Source organism: Acinonyx jubatus, chromosome A1 (genome assembly GCF_027475565.1).
Source record: "Acinonyx jubatus isolate Ajub_Pintada_27869175 chromosome A1, VMU_Ajub_asm_v1.0, whole genome shotgun sequence".
Lineage (NCBI taxonomy): Eukaryota > Metazoa > Chordata > Mammalia > Carnivora > Felidae > Acinonyx > Acinonyx jubatus.
In genome coordinates, this window is record NC_069380.1 from 105,674,456 (window position 1) to 105,697,044 (window position 22,589).

The following is a 22,589-nucleotide window of genomic DNA, read 5'->3' on the forward strand; positions in this document are numbered from 1 at the left end:
TTACAAGTTAAACAGCTTTAGGAAAATTTAACTAATGGTAAACAATGGTTGAATCACTAGATCTCTCCATGGCTGTAGCTAATTTCTTACATGAGAATCAAGATCCCAAAAGGATCATCTGGATGAGAGGTTGTAATCTTCCCAATTTGGAAAATCACATTACACCACTTTGGGAAAATGTCCAAATTGCTAACTCTTGGAAGCAAAACCTCTTCTCTCAAATGGACACATTATTTAAGAAGTTTTATTGTTTCTGAAAAAGACCAGTTGCCTTTCAGGAATAATAGCATTTGTGTATGCTTTGAAAGACGGTACCACCACAGATGGAAGAGTTGAGTGTGTTCCATGCGGCAAGTGGCTGTTGATAAAACAGGGTCACCCGGCAACCTGTGCTGTGGCCAGAATCCCTCCCTGGTGGAGGTGAGACAGTGATCCTGGCAAGGGCTGCCTCAGGACTGTACTGTTAGAAACGCATTAAGGGGTTTTAAGCAATTTGTGAGATTCTGCTTTATTTGCAGTTTCTTATTTTAATTAGTTAACATCCAAGCAAAGTAAATTCTTGCCATTATTCTTTACTTGGTTTTCCTTAAAGTCCACAACTTTCACCAAAGTTCACAAAGACAACAAATTACATATAATGATGTTTTTATCTCTTTGTGCTATTTGACAAGTTAGAAGAATAAGATATCTCAGATGTATTGCCCCAATAAAAAGAATAATTATGGGTTGCTACTATATTCTAGACATTGGGTCAGGCATTTTACATCATCCTCATAAGATTTTCCTAGCAATCAGTTAAGAAAACGGGGCGCCTGGATGGCTCAGTCGGTTAAGCGGCCGACTTCGGATCAGGTCATGATCTCACAGTCCATGAGTTCGAGCCCCATGTCGGGCTCTGCGCTGACAGTTCAGAGCCTGGAGCCTGTTTTGGATTCTGTGTCTCCCTCTCTCTGACCCTCCCCCGTTCATGCTCTGTCTCTCTCTGTCTCAAAAATAAATAAACATTAAAAAAATTTTTTTTTAAAAAGAAAGCATTTATTTCTTAATATTATTACTTACTTGTATCTAGTCCCATGAATTAGGGGGAGGGAGACACAGAACTCAAATCTCTTTCAACTTCAACATCTTTCACCCTACCTCCCAGCAACTAAACTGGTCCATAATGACTCCAGATCATCTCTTACTTTTCCTCCTTATCGTCAAAGTATGAAAAACATTTATCTTCCTATTCTCTGTCCATCATCCTATTAATATGTGTTGATACAGAACCTATTTAAAGACATTAATTAGAATAGGAAAGAAAAATATGGTTCAACATGGAGCTGAATTTTTCTGACACTGAAGTATGGAAAATGATATTCAATAATGTATTTTCGGTTTTATTAGTCTTCTAAGTTAGCAAATGGAGTGAATTCTTAACTCATTATTCTTAACTCATAAATTACTTATTCCGTCCATATCATTTTCTCCTTCCAAAAACATGTTAAATATAACAATTTTAATTCAAAGTTTTAATTTATCTCAGTGAAAAAGTAGTTGGCCTTGATATTTTTTATTTTGATTTGAGAAAACACAGGTAGTCTAGTTGTCATTTCCCTTAGCAGCCTCTATAACAATTCTTTTTATAGCATTTTAAATATAGTGTAGATATTCTTGTTATTCGCTATTTTTATTATGAAAGACTATTTTATCATCTAGATTTTAAAGGGAACACTTGACTATCCTGCCATCATTTCATACTCAGCCTGGAGAAAAACACATTTCTCCTCTTCCAATTTTTTCAGTATTAACCTTCACTATGAGAATTCGGTAGAGATTGTATGAAGGTTTTCCTGAAACAGAAGCGATTCTCCATGGTGACTTGATTCAGTGTTTATGTATGGTTTATAGAATATGATTCCAGTATGCCAGCAGTTCAGAGAGATGAGCCAGTTCCTACCCTCAAGAAGTTGCAGCATTAGCCAGAAGTAAAAATGCATAATGCGTTGTTGCCAGTGCGATAACAATGTGGTTCACAGAATCCTGCGGTAGGATAGAGAGTACACATAGGTGAGATGTAGTGAAAGAAAACCTCATGAAGGTCATCGACAGTAATCTCGAAGATTAAGTAGAATTTATCCAGGCGAAGACATTGAAGGATAGGCACTTTGGGCAGGGCAGGAGAGGGAATGGAATTCACAGATGCCAAATAGGTAATGGTCACTCACATGATTCCTGAGCCAGCCTGCTCAGTTCAGACAGCCCCACTTTCTTTTTTTCTATATATATTTTTTTCAACGTTTATTTATTTTTGGGACAGAGAGAGACAGAGCATGAACGGGGGAGGGGCAGAGAGAGAGGGAGACACAGAATCGGAAACAGGCTCCAGGCTCTGAGCCATCAGCCCAGAGACCAACGCGGGGCTCGAACTCACGCACCGCGAGATCATGACCTGGCTGAAGTCGGACGCTTAACCGACTGCGCCACCCAGGCGCCCCGTGACAGCCCCACTTTCCACCTTCTCACTGTATAACCTTGGCAAAGTTCATTCTCATCAGCAGACTTGGATTATACTAGTACCTACATCATTGAACCGTTTAATTCAGGCTTATAACCCCTTTGTATGGTGCATGGCACACAAAAAAATTCTAAATAACAATTAATTGTGAAAGAATAAGAAACCGCATACTGTTGGGGGAAACTAGAAATCATTCGCTGAAAAGAAAATGCCATAAAGGACCTGGAAGAAAATAAAGAGACTTTGTACGATGTTGAAGAGCTCAAAGTGCCATATAGGTAACAGGGAGGCAGATTGTGTTTTAAATAGACTTCCCTGCAGCACAGCAGGAGGAGAAACAGGGAGAATGTTGGTAAAGATTAGAGGCGCAGAACGCAATAATGACATAATAATTATTGAGACTAAATACTTAATAATCCTTTGTAATAGTAACAAAGGAACTGAAAGGAAGTGACAGTTGAGACAAATATTTATGAAGTAGCACTGGCAGAACTTGCCCTCTGACACTTAATAAAACCAAATAGCCTGGTTGGTGATCTGAGAGAAAGGATAAAAGACCTGAAGATTCTTGATTTGGCAGACTGGGTGGCTAGTGAATGCATAAAAGAGACAGTACAGGAATAAATCAAGGCTTGAAAGAGAAAATAATGAGGGCAGTTTCTAGACATATTGAATTTAATATTCTTCTAGTACACCCATTTGGAGGTAAGTCAGCTTTTTAAAGAGTTTCAGCTTGAAGCAATAGATTCAAGATTCACTAGAAGAAGTAAAGATGGCCAGAAATGTGAAGGTTTCCCAGGGATAGTTTGTGTTTAATGATGAATGGAAGAAGAAAGTCTAATGAAGCAGATGGGGAAAATAATAGTTTTAATGTGGTTTCAGATTTGTTAAAAGCGATGAGTAAAGGATCTCCAGGCAAGAACAAGAATTTAATGTGGTTGAATAGAAACTTTCTATTTCTATATGTTTCATACATACAACTCTGAAAATTTTATCTATAGACCATTTTGAAAATAGGTGACTAAACATGTTATTTGCTAGATTCATTGGGAAATATGTTTCCCTCAGTAAAAATATTTATCTTTAATCTAGATAACAAAATTTCAAAAAAAATCAATCTGATATCTAATTTTATTTTGATTTTTAAAACTAATTTATCTCCCATTAGTTTCAGTATTTATCTGTTATTTAATTGCCTTTATAAATCGTTAAGATATACTTACCTAATGTAATTTTTTATTTTAATTATATTCTGAATCAGCATGGGCATTAATCATGACAATGACCACCCATCATGTGCTGATGGTCTTCATATCATGTCTGGTGAATGGATTAAAGGACAAAATCTTGGTGATGTTTCATGGTCCCGATGTAGCAAGGAAGATTTGGAAAGATTTCTAAGGTACTGAGGTCATTTACTATTGTTGCATTGTCAATGTTTACATGTGCCTGCTTCCTCTACCAACCAGGGAAGGTGGCACAGTAGAGTGGAAAGGACACTCGATTAGGGATCAAGGCACTCAGTTCTAATGCTGGCCCTTCCACTGACTTGGAGAGTGTGAATTGGAACATATTATTTAACCCATCTGCTTCTTAGTGTCCACATTTTCTAATAAAAGAACAAGCAAGATGATTTGTAAGGTTGGAAAATTATCTATCACAGTGTTTCCTTACCTCTTTGAAATTTCCCAGTGGAAAATATTCTCATTGTTCATCACTCAGCACATCTGTTATCACAAAGAACCTCTTTAACAAAAGCTCCACTCTTCCATTATGATACTTCTAAGCTGTGGATTTTTTTCGTTAATACATCATTTTCACCATTATAATAGTTCCCATTCTCTTCTTTCCCACCTTCAACAGAGGGAACAGTTTATGTCTGGTTGGAAAAAGAAGTGAAAAATACTAGTATTGTTCAAATTTTCATTTTAAATCCCTTGTTCTTATCTCTTTGGTAAATAAATGAACAAGCAGAAACAGTATGAGATACACAAAGCAGTTAGTGAGTGAGAGATGCTTAAAGTATCCAAAAGTCTCACTAAGAAATATAGGAACATTGAGCTAGTTAAATTCATGATACAGATAAATTTTATTCATTTTTCCATACTGTTTAAATTGGCAAGCCTATTTTTTCTGTTAAATGAATATTAAAATCCGCTAAAATATACTGTTTATTACATTACCATAACTCTGGTGTGAAATGTATGCAGTATGTTCAGTCATGACAGTTGTAGAGACCGGTACATAGAACATGTGATATTGGAACATACCACCTCTCTGCAACAGTCACCCTTCGATGTTCCCAAGGAACATGTATGATTTTGTATGGCTGCCTTCACAAGAATCAGAACCATGGTAAAATTAAATGTCATCTCATAAATGGAAGTTGTATTACAATGTCAAGTACAAAAATATGTACAAATACTCACTTGACAATGCCTTCTGTATATTCTTTAAGTCCTCGAACATAATTCATTTCTTACCTTCACGCATTACTTTTGGTCAGGTTACTCTCTGAGTCTGAGCTTCTTAATCTTATAAATATGCAAAGTAATAACCACCTCACAGTGTTATGTAGATTAGCTGAGTCAATCCATATGAAAGACCTTAATAAACCAAAAAATCATCATGTTCAATATTATTATTATTATTATTATTATTATTATTATTAGGATTATCTTACATAGTTGTACATAAACGATTCTCACATATGGAGTGATTTCTATGAGTATTCAGTAGAAGAACTTATAAATAAAAGTAAGAACATATTTTTAACATTCTAAAAATGTTTCCTGTTGCTGTGCTAATTATAACAAGGTTTTTACATTAAATTCAAAATTTTACACATATCTGCGTATTGCCAGGTCAAAGGCCAGTAGCTGCTTGCTACAGACAAATCCCCAGAGTGTCAATTCCGTGATGGTTCCTTCCAAGTTGCCAGGGATGACCTACACTGCTGATGAGCAATGTCAGATTCTCTTTGGGCCATTGGCTTCCTTTTGTCAAGAGATGCAGGTAAGGGTTGTGTCCAGGTGCGAATTTTCAAGTGTATGTTCACATTCATAATTGAGAAGTATTGATCGGAGGTGGGGAAGATGACTTTATTTTAGCACATGCAGCTCTTTTGAGAGCACCCTAATCTTGGAAAGAAGGATTTTCTAAGAGAAGATTATTTTTTCCCCCTGGCACTTTGGAAGTGGTAGAAATAAGATGTGGGCATTTAATCTAAGTCAGGAAGGAATGACCCAAGAATTTCAACTTCAAAAATGGTCCCTGAGTCAGGGAAGTATTTATATTGGGCCATTTCATTGCTTCTCTTTTAAATCTTTTACTTTCATGCGTGGTAGATAACTGGGAGAAAATGTAAGCAAAAGGATATATGAACATGTAATTGTGGAGGAAGAGTTGTATCTTTTAACCCTAAAAATAAAATCTTAAAAATATGTTCTAGAACAAACACTAGAGAGTACATTTTTAAATAGTTAAACTAGAGGGAAGGGGTAAATATATGATGGGAAACTTAAGTCTTGTCTATGTATTAGTATTCACATGGCCACTAATTACTCAGATAGGCCAGTTGTACCAGTGTAGAAAATTGGAAGTCTGAAAGATTGAGCAAAATGACATTAATTGATGTAAGAATTTTAGCTCTTTTTACTTTCCCTTCTTTCTTTTCTCCTTTTTTTCTGCTGCCCATCCCTTAGCTTCTCATCCCTTCCCACCTCTTCCCAACACACACACACACACACACACACACACACACACACACACACACACTTTGTATTGCAGGAATAAACCAATAGTCGTGCTTAGAGCGAATTGGTAGCTGTATTTCATTCTACCTAAGTTTCGGTGATTGCCTCAAAGGATTTTTCGCTTGTTGAAGATAATGCTGTTTGGATTACTGGCAGCATAATTAAAACCCATTATAAGTGAACAAGTATATGGCATTATGACATATTTTATGCTCTCTCTTCTTTGTAGTTCTTATTAAAGGAGTTGTTCACTTATTATTTTCTTCTCATCCATTCCCCACACTAGTGTGTGAACTCCATGAGAACAGAGAATGTTTCTACAGCATCTAGTCCAGTGGCTGGCACGTGGTAGGCACTCAGTGAATACTTGACTTAAGATTAAAAGAAGTGGGTGTATGAAGGAGTTGGAGCCGCGTTAAATGTGACTTGTCAATGGGCGGCTGGGTGGCTCAGTCGATTAAGCATCTGACGTCGGCTCCGGTCATGATCTCACAGTCCGTGAGTTCGAGCCCCATGTCACGCTCTGTGCTGATAGCTCAGAGCCTGGCGCCAGCTTCAGATTCTGTGTCTCCCTCTCTCTCTGCCTCTCCCCCTGTCACGTCCAGTTTATTTCTCTCTCTCAAAAATAAATAAACATTAAAAAAAATGTGACTTGTCAAAAGATATATCTACCATAATATCCATCTGGCAGTGATGGAGCTCAAAAGGGAATGGCTGGTGTAGGTGTGTAATTGTGACTTGTTCCCAAGGGTTTACATGTAGCACAGCTATGACTCCTTGGAACTTAGCGTCAGGTGTGATCACTGCAACAGTAGGAGCTTGGCTTTGTACAGTCTGTCCTTGATACCTCCCTGATGTCATCTACCAACCTTCTTGTTCACTCTACGCTCATTCAGGACCTTTAGACAATCAAAAAAGTGGGTTACAGTCTTTCTTAAATCTTCATGGCAAAATGAATGTTTTCAGGCAGGTACATTTTCATCTGCTGAAATTGGCATTGTTTTGGAAAACAAACTAGGCTGTTCATGGTTACCATTGTAGAAATACTTGGGAGGAAGTTTCAATTCATGTGGTAGAGAGAATTGATAGAGCTGATAAATGGAAGACTTTCATGTTTTATAAAGTACCCCAAGTATTAGACACTGCAAATGATCAACCACAAGCATGATTTTGGTAAATTTTACATTATTTTCACAAACATTATCTTTAAAAGCTTTTAGAATTTATTTTATATTGTAGTTGGTTAAATTTTCCTAATATCATTGTACAATATTTCCAACTATAAAATATCTGCCACATAGTACATAAATCATTTATATTTATGATCTAATTTGATTCCCATAAAAAGTATAGTTATTTTTCAATTCTATTTTACAGATCAACAATGTAAGGCCTGTAGAAGTTAAGTATTAACCATTAAGTTCTTATACCTATCAAGAAAGAGTGTTAGGTGCAAATCCAAGCAATGGAGTACATTTTAACTGCTATGTTTTATTGCCTCTTGGGGAACTCAAACTTCTTTATGGGTTAAAATCATAGATCATATCCTGTGTTTGGACTCAATTCATTTCTTCTGCTACTGTGCCTGTGTCATCAGGATTAAGAAATATCTTGATTGCTTTTTTTTTTATTTTTCTAAGCTTTTTGCTCTATTTATATGTTATTTCTCACTAACCTACCTGCATGGATTTTTTTCCATCTCTGAAAATATAAGTGTTTGTTATAGGATTTTAAATCTATGTTTCTCAATGTCCTAGGATGTTGCTTTGTTTTAAGCTGGGCATTTTTCAAGTTAAATTGAGTTTTAGATTTAGGTATTCAGAAATGTTTTCCTTTTTATATATTCAAGCTTTATATGTGTGATGCTTTTATTTATAAAATCAGTTTTTTCCTTGCTTCCACCTCTGTGTAATATCTATTAAAATTATTTTTAAAATAACACCAAAAAGAATTGGATTGCTGTGGTAGCCAAGGAAAAGCAATACCTCTGAGTCAGGGTTTGATTGGAGAACACTGACTGAAGGGGCGTGGACCCAGTGTTTAACAATGGTTCCACCTCTTATTCATCACGTAGACTTAGTCAAAACTTTTTTCTCTTTAAGATACACTGTATAGAACAAGAATTTGGACTATGTTATCTTTCCAAGTCTTAGAGCTAAGAGAATGGACTTCTGGGACTCTAAAATAGTTTTCTGATACAACTATTGAAAATCATCATTTCAATTCCAAATTAGTGCAAAGTGTAGTAACCAGATAAATAGTGCCATTGAAGAATGTATTTACAAATTCAGTTACTAATTTGATAAATATTGAATTCCAACTCTTTTTCAAGCATATTTCTGTACACTAATAATAGAACAGGAAATGAGGAAGACCTCACCTCTTATGGAGCTTACATTTTTGGTGCAAAAAACAGGCAAAAAGTTTAAAATTATTTCTTATTTTGGAGAGAGAGAGAGAGAGAGAGAGAGAGCACTAGCAGGGGAGAGGGGCAGAGGGAGAGAGAGAGAGAGAGAGAGAGAGAGAGAGAGAGAGAGAGAGAGAATGCCAAACAGCTGCACACTTAGCACAGAGCCTGACGTGGGGCTTGATCCCATGATCCGGGGATCATGACCTGAGCCAAAATCAAGAGTCAGACACTAAACCGACTGAGCCACCCAGGCGTCCCTAGGTAAAAACACCTATAAATACATTTTAGCAAATACATTTATAACATGTCAGTTGGTAATAAGTGTTTTGTAGAAATGTAAACCCAGGTAAGAAGGATAAAGAGTAAAAACTAGGAATGAGAGAGTGGGGATGATCTTATTTTATATAGGGTAATCTGGGAAGGCCTCCTGGAGGTGACATTTATTTAGAGATCTGAAGACAGAGAGCAAGCTGTGCATTTATATCAGGAAGATTATGGAAAGAGAGAAAAAGAAAGCAGAATGCTTGCCCTGGAATGGAGTTTTAGTCTTTTTTTAAGTTTAAGATGCTCATAGACATCCAAATAGATTTGGAAGTAGGTCCAGGATAGATATTTCTGTGGAAACCTCAACAAGCAGGTGATAATGAAGATGTGATACTAAATGATCACAACAGGAAAGGAGTTAGATAGAAATGAAAAAGTCCTGAGACTGAGAATTCGGTGATTACCATATTTGGAGATGAGGCACATAAGAAAAAAGCAACAATTAAAATCTGAAGAAGTCTGTTGGTAGGAATGGAACCAAGAGAAAGTAAGATCATGGAGGCTCAGTGAAGACATTTTTCAAAGTGGAAATGATTAGCTGTTCCAAAAGCAGAAGAGGGGAGTAAAAGGAAGTCTGAAAATATGCAGTTGATTTGTTTTTCCCACAGGATTTGGTTCTGTTAGTTGGAGCTCTTTGGAAACACCTGAACATATAATAAGTGTCAGGGGGAAGAACTTAAAAATATAAGGGAAATAGTTGTAAGTGTAGAATGCTGGATAATTTTCCTGGTTAAGCCACACACATATACCTTCAAGTGGATATGCATGGAGTCACCATATCAGCCAGTCATCCAGCCTTTGTATAAAACAAGGCTCTTTAGGGGTGCCTAGGTGGCTCAGTTGGTTAAGTGACTGGCTCTTGATTTTGGCTGAGATCCTGATCTCAGGGTTTGTGAGATTGAGCCCCATGGCGGTTCTGCACTGACAGCACAGAGCCTGCTCGAGATTCTTTCTCTCCCTCTCTCTCTGTCTGTCTCTCCTTCTGCCCGGGCTCCACTCATGCACTCCCTCCCTCCCTCTCTCTCCCTCTCTCTCTCTCAAAATAAATAAAGTTAAAAAAAAGTCTCTTCAGAAGACAGGCTTCATAAACACCAAAGGAGGTCTCTATCAGTCCTTTTTATCACTGTATCTCTAGCACCTAAAAGAGTGCTCAATAAAGATTTGTTAAATGAATAAGCAAATCAGCTAAATGATGGAATAAAGATTCTAAATTTTCATTCATACAGTCAAGTCTTATATAATATGCCAAGATAGCATGAAGATAATCTAAATGTTATTCAGTGTTAACTCAGTGATTGCACAAAAACCAGCCTATAAAGATAGTTTGTGTTTCACATCTTATATGTGAGTGAATCAGGCATCCTATGACCATCCCACTTCCAGTCGGTTGTATATAAGTATCACGCTGTCAGAGTGTGGACTCATACCAGCTTTTCAACCTGTGTGTCTGTGGTAGAATCTTAGAGACCACAGTAGTTGGTGCATAGTATTTGAATTAGCCAGGAAGTATGTGAGTTATACACAAGCACGAGAGACTCCCAACACTACGTTTATGCTGCTCTAATTAGTAATGCAGATTTACCCTTAGGATATAGTAACTTACATGTGCAGAATGTTTAAGGGCATTAGGCATCTGCTGAGGCATAAAGGCAATGTTTAAAGGCTTGTGAGACAACTTGACCTCCAGCGATACTAGCTCACTCTTTGGACTTAATACGCTGACTTCTTGTTGGTACCTTTAGGCCACCTGGCATCTTGTGGCTGAGCCAGATCCATAAGAAGCAAGTCAGCCTAGTAGCTTCCTAAAGTCACGAACCCTGGCTCAGACTTCAGAAGCATGGCTGTTTCCCAGGAAACAGAAGTGGCTGCATGACAATTGCATTTTTTTTAAGTGTATTTATTTTGAGAGAGGGAGTGAGTGTGGGAGCGAGTTGGGGAGGGTCAGGGAGGTGGGGAGGGAGAGAGAATCCCAGACAGGCTCCATACTGTCAGTTCAGAGCCTCAGGTGGGGCTCAAACTCAGACGGTGAGATCATGACCTGAGCCAAAGTCGGATGATTAACCAACTGAGCCACTCAGGCTCCCTGAGTTGCATGTTTTGAGTAAGAGGAAGTGTGTTGAAAATTGAAGACCTCCAAGAAACATAAGGTTCTGACCTTGGTTTTGGAAGAGGCACATTGTGAACTGAATGATATACTATATGCATAGTATATCATATAGAAAACTTTCTACTCTGATAAAATCATGTGGTGACAAAAAAAGTAACAAGGAAAGTTCCAGTTTCATATTTGTCTTACATTGAGTTGATACGTCAAAGGCAATGGACTTTCTAAAACCTATCATGTGATCTAGTGAAGAGGTTGACGTTGAAATGAGGTAACTTACAAAGAATTCTAGAAGACTGAGTGTCTGATTTGGCACTCTGAAATTCCAGAACCAGCAGGAATTTGGACTGAAAAAGACATGGCATGAAATTGCCCTTGATGGCTAGTAATCGTTGTGGCAACTAAGGTAGCATTATTGATAAATGATATTGTCAACATTGATGAAGTTGTAAATTTTAAATCCTTCCTTCCTATGAGATCAATAAAATTATAATTTTAAAATTACCCAGAATTGATTCTAAATGTTTTCCATTCTAATCTAAGCTTCATCTTCCCCTTCGGGCTTCAGCCCTACATAGGCTGTGAGCGCATGAGTTGCATGGCAGCTGATTAGACTGCATAATCCAGCTGTTTAATTTCTTTTCATAGAACTCATTTTTTCCTCTTTTTAATTGACACGGGCTTTTATTTTTTAAGCCCCTATCTTTGTAAATTGCCTATCTACATTTTCACCCATTTTCTAGTGTTCTGTTTTTCTTGCCAAATTGCAGGATTTCTTTCTATAATCTAGGTGAGAATTACTGCTTATTAATAGTGTGTTATTTGTGTGTTAAGTTTTCACACACTGCCCTTTGTCTTTTAATTTTGAGGTGGACGAATCCATCAAATTTTCTCATTAATCTTGGGTTTTTATTTTTTATTAGTTTCTTTGTTTTTCTGTCTTATACACTTTTTTCCCTACTTTAATTTAAAGAATTAACTAATTTAAAGAATTAATTTGAAATTTTAATTTAAAGAACTAAATCCTTATATGGTACATTCATTTCCTTTTAGCTTAAACATTTCTTTAGCACCAGAAACACTTTGGGTTTGTTTTTCCTAGTCATGCAGAGAATTTTTAAAAGATAACATTTATTATTTATACGTATTTTTATCACACTGCAAGAAGGTGAAATAGTATATATGATGCCAGTTCTTTAAAATGTACTGAAGTTTCCTGTTTAATGAAATACAGGATAAATTTTAGTAATTGTTCCATGTGTACTTGAATATGTGTTCTTTAAAGTTTATTATTTGTCAGTAGGTCTAAGATGAAATGTATTAATAGTATTCAGAATATCTACTTGTTTGCTTATTTTGGTTTGATAGCTCTGTCAGTCGCTGATGGTCATGCACTAAAATACCCAACTCTAACTGTTGATTTATTTATTTCTACCTTTAATTCTGTCACTTGTTTTATTACAACTGACATACATATATATATAGTAAAACCTAGAATTGTGAGTAACTTGTTCTTTGAGTGTTCTGCAAGATGAGCAAACATTTCTAATGAATTTTAACTTGATAAATGAGGAAGTCTTGCAATGCAAGTATGACGTGATGTAGAAAGTCACAGTGAGCATGTTTCCAGAACAAATTAATGTCACAAACCAATGTTGAGTTATATTACTAGGTATATACACACAGTTTTTCATCTGTTTGATCTGATTTATCTTATCCATTTTTTTTATGACTTGTACTTTAAAATCTTTTTTGTCTGACATAAAAACTTCTCTCCTGGCTAATATTTTCCAAACCTATATCTTCAACCTTTCCAGATATAACTATAACTCTGGATATGGATATAGAGAGATATGTTCACTAGAGAAAAGCAGTAGCTAGGTTTTATATTTTTCTGTTTAAAGAAATGTAGTAGTTTTTTTTTTGTATTTTTGTCAGCTAATTTAACATTTTTACATTTATTTAAATTCGTTTTATGGGGATTTTTTATTCTGTCAGCCTGTTTTATGTTAGTATTTCATATTTATATTATATTTTTACTCTACTCCTTTACCACTTTCTGTTAGAAAAACCAAAATTTTCTCTGCATTCAATAGTTGTACATTCTTTGTGCATTTTTATGTATGTCAGTAATTAGTTTTTCTCTCATGGTAAATAGTATTCCACTGGTAGATAATCTATTGTCTTTATTACCTCATCTCTTAGTAAACATCTGGAATGTTAGCTATTATTAGTAAGGCTACTCTGATTATTGTGAATGATTGTTTGTGTAGACATGTTTTGTTCTGCAATATGAATATATTAAGACATCATATATTAATACATTAATTTACAAACTATAGCCTGGTGACTGGCTGCCTATTTTTGTAAATAAAGGTTTACTAGTACACAGTCATCCCTATTTATCGTATCTTCTCTTTGGCCACCTTCAGGTACGGTGACAGTGTTGAATAGTTGCAACGGAGACCATATGGTCCATAAGCCTAAAATATATACTCTTTGGCACTTTACAGAAAAAGTTTGCTGACCTCTGTTGTAGGTACTCTGAATTCTGTTATATTCCTCTAAAGAGTGTCTCTTCTCCCCAGTCACCCACCATGTGCCCCCAGCCCCCACCCAGAGAATTAAGTATTAGATTGAAACTGGAAACTTTGTCTTACCTCCTGTGGATAACAAACAGCTCATATCTTCAGTTAGTTCACTTTTTCCGTATCTGGGCTATATGGAGTGTGGTCTGTGTATGTGTGTGTCAAGCGCCAGCTGAAGACAGGCTTCTCTTTCTTCCTTTTGAGATTGTCCTTTCAGTTTTTGGCAGCTTCTACCCCCACAGCTTTTGTCTTTACAAATCTAAAAAGACAGCATGCTTTCATGGTTGCTTTAGCCTTTTAGTGTCAGGCCATGACCACAGCCCACTGTCAGATCAAAGCTGCAAATATGGTAAATGCAACTTGTACCAATCCCTTCAGCTCCCCTAAATGGTTCACCTACCTTTGTTTATTCTCCAGAACAACCATGAAATTGTTTTTTGTATTCTGCCCACAATTTATGGTTGTGATCTACAGGATGGTTGGTCTTTGGGGAACTTTACAGAAGGAGAATCTTTTTATCCTATGTCTCTCTTTCATACTAGGAACTTTGGGATCATTTTTCTTTCAAATACTTCAAATAGTTCCTTTTTACTTTGCACTCTTTTCTTTGGAGCTTCATTAACTAGGTACTGACAGTTATCCTTTCTCTAATTTTTTTTTTTTTACTCCTTAACTGTCTTTAACACTTTCTGATATGTTCTGTTGAGGAGTCCTTTGCAGCTTGCTGCTTCAATTGTTGACTGGGCATGGACTACCTTTTTCTCCGTGTCTATTACTCAACTCTGCCACTAACAATCTTGAAGTATGTGGAGTAGGGGAGGTAAAAGAGAAAACATCAAGCTTATTCAACTACTAGTGGCCAAATCTTCTCTGTGAAAGGATAGTTTTTGAGATGTAAATAAGTTGATTTCTAGTATTGTTTCCCACTGCGAGGAAGTTGTATAACGTTGGCTAAAATCCAGTTATTGTTGCTTTCCATAGTCAACATTTATTTATTTTTTTCCACGGTTTTTTTTTTTTTGTTTTGTTTTGTTTTTTTTATTTTTGGGACAGAGAGAGACAGAGCATGAACGGGGGAGGGGCAGAGAGAGAGGGAGACACAGAATCGGAAACAGGCTCCAGGCTCCGAGCCATCAGCCCAGAGCCTGACGCGGGGCTCGAACTCACGCACCGCGAGATCATGACCTGGCTGAAGTCGGACGCTTAACCGACTACGCCACCCAGGCGCCCCAACATTTATTTAGACTTATCCTCATTTTTATCAGTCTCTTTCCTCACCATTGTTTTTCAGTCCTTTCCTATGAAATCATATTCCTTCTTGAAATACATCATTTAGAAGGTCCTTTGGAGAAGATCTGTTGGTGGTAAATACTCAGTTTTTGTTTCCTTGAAAGTCTTTATTTAACCTTTAGTCTTGAATAAAATTTTAGCTGAGTTCAGGACTTTACATTGACAGTTATTTTTACCCTCTTGCCACTTTGAATACATCATGTACTCACTTCCTTATGTTGATGCCAAGATGCTATCTTTGCCATTTTCCTAATTTTAAAAGAAAACTTTCAACATTTAAATTTTTTATGATGTTTAATGTAGAGTTTCATAGGTGTCCAGTAATTGTGAAGACATTTCCTTCAATGGCTACTTTGCTAAGATTTTTTTCAATGAGTGGATATTGAATTGTATTTTTTGCTTTGTACCCACAGACACAAAATTCATAGATATTAAAATTATTGATATACTTGATTACATTCATCAAATGTTTAATATTACAGTAACTTGTGTTCTGAGAAAAAACCCACCTTGGTCATGGCATTGCATTTTTTTTTAATGAATTGCTGGATTCAGTCTGTTAAAACTTGTTTAACATTTAAATCTAGATTAATAAATAAAGTAGATTAATATTTTTATTTTCTTTTGAAATCCCTGTCTAGTTTGGATATCATAATGTGTGTTTAAGAGTGTTCCTTCTTTTTCTGTTCTCTGAGAGCTTATGTAAATTGAGAATCTATGTTTTTTGAAAGATTGTTAGTTTTTGGACCAGATGTATTCTTTATGGGAAGATATATAACAATCAGTTTTAACTATTTTATGATTACAGAATAGTTCAGCTTCTCTGTTTCTTCTTGGGTCCATTTTAGTAAGTTTTTAATAAGTGTTTTAAAAGTATCATTTCGTTTCATGAAAGTTGTCAAGTTTATGGGCATAAAGTAGTTCATGTCTTTTTATTTCTGTTTAAACTTGACATTATCAGGGTGCCTGGGTGGTTCAGTTGGTTAAGCATTTGACTTTGGCTCAGGTTATGATCTCACTGTTCGTGGGTTCAAGCCCCACATCAGACTCTGTGCTGACAACTCAGACTGGAGCTTGCTTCAGGTTCTGTGTTTCCTTCTTTCTCTACCCCTCCCCAGTTCATGCTCTCTTTCTGTCTCTCAAAAATAAACAAATGTTAAAAAACAATTAAAAAATTAAACTTGACATTATCTGTAGTTACACTTTCATTTTATTCCTAATAGTGGATTTTTTTTTGCTTTCTTTTTTCTTGCTTAATTTCCAATTTTATTAGTATTTACAAAGAACTAGATTTCAAGTTGATATTATTCCTTTTGAGTCTTTGTTTTCTGTTTTTTTAAGTACCTCATCCCCCTTTCTTCTCTTCTACCCTTAAAATTACTACAGTGTTCTGTGGTGGAAAATAATATTTTTAAAAGTATTATCCCATACTGAATTACATTTGCTATCAAATACTGAAATTGTATTTTGGTAGATAATTAGTGGAAGAACGAGAAGTTACATGTACAAGATTTAATTGTTACTTCCGTATGCATGCACTTAAGATTTTTTTATTTTAACATAAATTTCAGAATATCTTAATGGAACTATTTGCTATAAAGAAAGATATGAGTATAGGTTATCGAAGATAAAATTTATAATTTTTTATACATGGGCAATTAATCTTCCACTTAAATAATTTCTTTTAAAACATATAATATTTTCATGTAAACATTTTAAAAGCCTACTTGAGATAAACATCGAAATTCCTATTATATGCTTTTAATGGTCTTTTCCTATTATGGAAGAATTTTTAAAAAGAGTATTGTTATTTATTCATTTTCTAGGAACAGCTGAGGTGTGCATTTCTGGATTCCTGTGCAAAGTGTTTGAAGTTTTAAAGTTCTTTTCTTAATTGATACATGAAGTGGTTTCAGCAATTAAATTGCAAAAACATATTTGACTCTAGCCTAACACGTGGAGTGTTTGGTTCTTGCCCTTTTTTATCTGAAGAAAAGGCTCAATATAACATAGCTCTCCTATCACACCCATTTTCCTGTGTTACTTTTGACGGTTCAGTTTGAAACCCAGAATCTGAGTCATTTTCAAGAATGAGGCTGTAATTTACTTACCAAAAGATCCCTGGACCGGCAGAACATAAAGAGTAAAGAGATCTCCGCTATGAGAGATTTATTCTTCATGACTGTGCTTATCTTGAACAGCTGCCAAGTTTGCTTTTATGTTCCCACTGACTCAAGTGGGAATCAATTAGAGTACCTGCTGTTTTGAATAGCAGATAATGGGTGAAGGTCAGAATTTAGACCACCAACAGTGTTCAACAAGCAAGTATGATTATAAAATTACAATATGGAAGATTTGCTTTTTTGTTCAATATGCCTTTGTTAACTAACAAACTTGACAAAAATAACTCATGCTATAATACACATAAAGCAAAATTTATTGAATACACATGAAGCAGTTTTTCTTTGTTGGAAAATTCAGCATTTGATCCCATGATTATAAGACATCCTTCACAGAAAGGTAGTAAGGGGGAAAATTACATTTAGGAACTGTAATTCCCAGGTTAGAGAGCCATTCATTGAGATATAAATGTGTGCACAAAAGTACATGATAAACAACCTATCTGTTTATTTTAAAGAGTCTAAAATATTGCAAAGAAACAATTTGATTTAGACATTGGCATTCTTTAAAATAAATCCCTAGATGAATTTTTGGTAAATGATACGTGTAAATAAAGCACTTACATTAAGCTGAATCATCTCCTAAATATAGTAAGATCTATTTGGATAAAATATTTTGAAGCAGAAAAACTATCCCAGCAGATAAAATAAAATGAATAAAATCTATCCCACTCTTGCCAGACACTGTATAATTTTTAAGAGCTTACAAACACTTCAGAAATCTGTATTTTTAAAGAAAGGAAGAATAGGAAAATAATATTTCAGGCCTTGTGACAAATTCAGTATTGGAATTGTAACTGACCTGTTTAAAATGTTCATTTAAATATACCTTTTCCAAAGTATTTAATAGACTCGGGTCATTAGTTAATTTTTACTTTGCAGTGATTTTCAGTCTGTTTTGCACACACCATCAGCATAAGCCTCCTAAAATAGCCTTTTTGTCTTATCAACCTGCTGGACCACTGCTGAGTGGCCTCTTTTTCCCTCCAAATACAGAGTCCCTAACCCTTCCTGGCAATCCAGATCTGGTCCGTCCCTCTTTAAAATCCTTGTTCACTACTCCCGTCCGTTACATGCCTTTTCCCAGTACACTGGTCTTCTCACACTTAACGTGACTGCGCCGTTCACATTGCCGTTACTTGTTGTCTTTATTGATCTGTTCTCTTCCACTTACTTCTCCATGTATCTGGACAGGGAGTAACACAGCCATCTTCACTCTACATTAATCACAGTTAAAATGTGGATGTGTCGTGTGCTTCACTATGTCTCCGTGCTGGCAGTGGCTAGAGCTATTAGTAGGTTTCTGACGGTCTTCCCTCCTGCATTTCCGCGAAGTTCTCTCCTTTCACTGTTGCTATGTCTCTGCTGCCTTATCCCAGTATTTGTTATTCCCTCTAACTTTTCCCCAGAAAAAGTTGATTGTAGCCTGGAGATCTAGAACTCATTCAGAATGAGGTAAAAATGACTGATAACAAAAACATACCCATTCAGAGTCTGCAATGTGTCAAGAGCTAAGGCTATGGGATTAAATAATCCTGTAATTTTTAAGCATAAAACGGAGCGTAAGTGACGACAGGCTTTAAGACAGCAGGCCCTAAATTCATACCACAAACGCTTCACTTTTATTCTTCCAGCCTGGTTTCTAGAATAGTATAAATAATGGTTTTTAGGTCACGCTGGTCTGTTATGGCTACTTAGTCTTGCATAATCACATGCAGTTTTTTAAAAAAAAAGTTTAATGTTTTATTTATTTTTGAGAGAGAGAGACACACAGTACGAGCAGGGGAAGGGCAGAGAGAGAGGGAGGCAGAATCCGCGAAGCAGGCTCCAGGCTCTGAGCTGCCAGCACAGAGCCTGATGCAGGTGTCCAACCCGTGAATCAGAGATCACGACCTGAGCCAAAGTCGGACACTTACCGGACTGAGCCACCCAGGCACCCCATAATCACGTGTGTTTTAAAGAAATGTAAAGACAATGAAACATATTAAAGAGATTTTCTGTTCTTATGTATCAACATTCTCATCACTATAAATAAGCCTATGCTATTCAACTATAATTGTAAATGCAAAGTACCTAGAGCCTGTTTTTCTTCCAACAATTTCTTGTTCTGTCAAAGTCACTTTTTTCCAAAATTTATTGACTTCACATCAAAAATGTGATGCCTCCTCCTTATGAGTTATTGTGGCCTTGTTTTCAGCATCTTATTTGCACAGGGTTGTGGTGCAAGGTAGAGGGTGAGAAAGAATGCAGAACCAAGCTCGATCCACCCATGGATGGAACGGACTGTGACGCTGGTAAGGTAAGTCATGTGACCCATCTGTAGTTAGTAAGAATAGTGAATGAAACTCAAGAAATTCACATCTCCTTCTGCCCGTTGCATATTTATCCATCTCAACACTAGTGAAATACTTTCAGTATCTATAAAGCTTTCAGCATTTCATTCATTTTTACTGTTTACGTTTATGTGTTTCACATCTTGGTCATTTTGTTAATATAAATGCAGTTATTTTTTATTGTGTTTGATTACAACAATGTTGAAGGATGTATGTATTAGTTTCGCCAAAAAATGAATTTATTAAATTAAACACAGGTAAAATGATGACAAACAATAGCATAAATAGCATAAATAGGAGAACTTGCAGAGCTGGTGAGTCCTTTCAGGTATAAAACATTGTCCCAGAAGAGCGACTGAGGATAATTTTTCCTTGTCATTTCAAGCATCATAAGTAAAATATTCTAATCGACATGTTATTTTATTTTTAGTTTAGTTTAGTTTTTAATGTTTATTTTTGAGAGAGACAGAGACAGAGACAGAGTGTTAGTGGGGAAGGGGCAGAGAGAGAGAGACACACACAGAATTTGAAGCAGGCTCCGGGCTCTGAACTGTCAGCACAGAGCCTGACGCAAGGCTTGAGCTCATGAACTGTGAGATCATGACCTGAGCCAAAGTCAAATGTTTGACGGACTGAGCCACCCAGGCGCCCCTCTAATTGATATTTTAAAGATTAGTAAATACTTGGCTGTCTGAGTTGTTTAATGCGCTTCTTGAAGTTATAGGAATTTATTAGTACACATTTACATATTAAGATAATTGGTGTTGAAAAGTTAAATTTCTTGTGATTTCCATATCAAAATTATTGCTGTGGAAAAATAATTTCTGTGAAAGGATCTGAAGGAGATAGCTCTCATCTAAATGTATAATTGTAGTTAATCAAAAGATTACAGTTCAGTAACTCATATTATTTTCTAATTTTTATTCTGTGAAGGGAATTAGATGTAAGATCTGAAACCTTGCCTCTGCAGAACATACATTTTTATTACATTTAAAAAGAAACAACAACATAAAGGTTACTGGGAGTGAAATACTTAGTGAAAAAAATGAAGTAATATAGAGTGGTAGTTTAAAAACACATTGTTTTTAACAATGGACACAATAGAAATACCACACACACACACACACACACACACACACAAATGCTTATGTAAGGATGCAATTTGCAATGGTGAGGAGTGAGAAACCATGAAAATATTCATGAGGTGAGGAATGGTTACAATGTAGCTGTTAAAAGAATAAGGTAGATACATATACATACAGACTGAAGAGATCTATAAGACATGTTGGTTAATACATAGGCACATCAGAAAAATTGATACTTTATGATACCATTTGACATTTACCAAAAAAAAAAAAGTTTTGAACACACACACACACAGACACACACACACACACACAGGGTATATATTCCTAAATTCATAGAAAATGGTTTGAAAATGTAAACTCCAAACTGTATTTAATAGTTAGCTCTTGGAAGGGAAATAGGTTTGATGGATGAAAGCAGGGGAGCTGAGGATAAATACGACTTTTTCCTAGACATTTTTGATTTTGTCATGAGCATGTAATCATTTATTACTTCTCTGAGATCTTTAACTAAAAAAAATGTAACATTTTTAAAATACAGAGTATTTTTAAGGCTAGCAATGTTTTATCACTAGATGTAATCAATAAGGAAATGGTTTCTTGAAAGGGAATTTCTGTGAATTATCAGCCAGTTGTTTACAGACTGTGTCAGATGTTTTTCTGTGAGTTTATACGGAGTGTCTGAATTTGGGTTGGTTTTATTTTTTTTTAAGTTATACACCAAAGTACAATAATATGTGCATACTGGGCAAGCCTCATGGTATTATGCTGTATAATTTATTGCTGGCATCATAAAACTCTGCACTAGCAATAATTTTTATCATCCCTGAAACACAAAAACAGTAATAAACAGAGATAACCAAACATTTAGCCATTACTTCTCCAAACTTCACACAGACCATTCATCTCATTTAGTTCTGCTTTAGCAATATAAAAATCTCTTCATTTTTATAAACTGATGTCCTACACATTTCTCTACCATTGTTTTTTCTTCTGATACTTATGAGAATAATTTGCATACTTGAATTCTCTAAAATAAACGTACTCTTGTAACAATCAAATTTATAATTGCTCATCCAAAGGAAAATGTTTTATTTCCCTCTAATTGTGCTAACAATATCTGTTAGTGGTTCTGCAATGCTTTGTGTATTGAAATAACTAATGAACTTCTCAGTTCCTGAGGCCATGTGGGCTTCTTCAAATAGCCATCTGTCCCAGCTTTTGTAGGAGCCATCATGAAAATAGCTTCCAACACTCTGCAGATGAGTGCTGAAGTGCTAAAATATTTGAATGCATCCAACCTCACACAAAACCCTGCTAGCTTTGTGCATTGCAAACCAAGAAACAAAGCTGGGCATTTTTTTTTATAATTCATTACAAAATGTTGTAATTTTTTATAATGTGTACAGTGTAGTGATGTGAATCTAGCTGTATAACTAGTTCATCCAAGAGTATATAATTAAGTCTGAAGGTGCATACAGAATTTTATGATTTAAAATAATTGGAAAGATGGGGATTTATCTACTATTTATACTCAGCATTTTCCAAATTAAAAACAGCCTGTTTTCTTTCTTCTCCTTTTCTCTTTATACTACTATCATCTGTGTTTACATTTACATTGAACAGATGTTAAAGAGTTGATAAATGATTTGGCAAAAACCAAGACATGTATGTTTTTTCACTGACAATACTTACTAGGAACTTGGGGAGGGGAAAGGAAAGTTGAATAAAAATTTAGTAAAATTTTAACCTGTTTTGAAGAATTCTACATAATATGTTTTATTATTTACTTCCTTAAATTGAGCCTCTTGAAATGACCAACATCATCCTTTGTTGAAAATATAAAGACTGTAATATCCTTACAATCAAATTTGCATATTTAGAGAGTTTATTGGCTTCTCTCCCCCTCTGGTCTCCTCAGTCTCTGTAGAAGATTTGATTAGAGAATGATGTTCCCTTTGACATCATCACAGACCTCTTCCAATCAGATGTTTTCATGAACTTCCTAGACATATGTCCACAT

The 22,589-nt window shown here is 35.7% G+C and overlaps 1 protein-coding gene across 3 annotated transcripts in view; it reads left to right on the plus strand.

Moving 5' to 3' along the window:
- ADAMTS19 (ADAM metallopeptidase with thrombospondin type 1 motif 19) overlaps positions 1–22,589 on the plus strand; it is a 239,770-nt gene that overhangs the window by 129,973 nt on the left and 87,208 nt on the right. For 2 of the 3 annotated variants that reach the window (XR_008297514.1, XM_027076773.2), the window contains exons 9-11: positions 3,759–3,899; positions 5,362–5,512; positions 19,346–19,447. Coding sequence is in view for 2 of the 3 variants with exons in the window: in XM_027076773.2 (XP_026932574.1) it covers positions 3,759–3,899; positions 5,362–5,512; positions 19,346–19,447 (394 nt within the window). In the remaining variant the exon portion in view is untranslated. The remainder of the gene's footprint in view (positions 1–3,758; positions 3,900–5,361; positions 5,513–19,345; positions 19,448–22,589) is intronic. The other variant, XM_027076771.2, reaches the window with a different exon arrangement.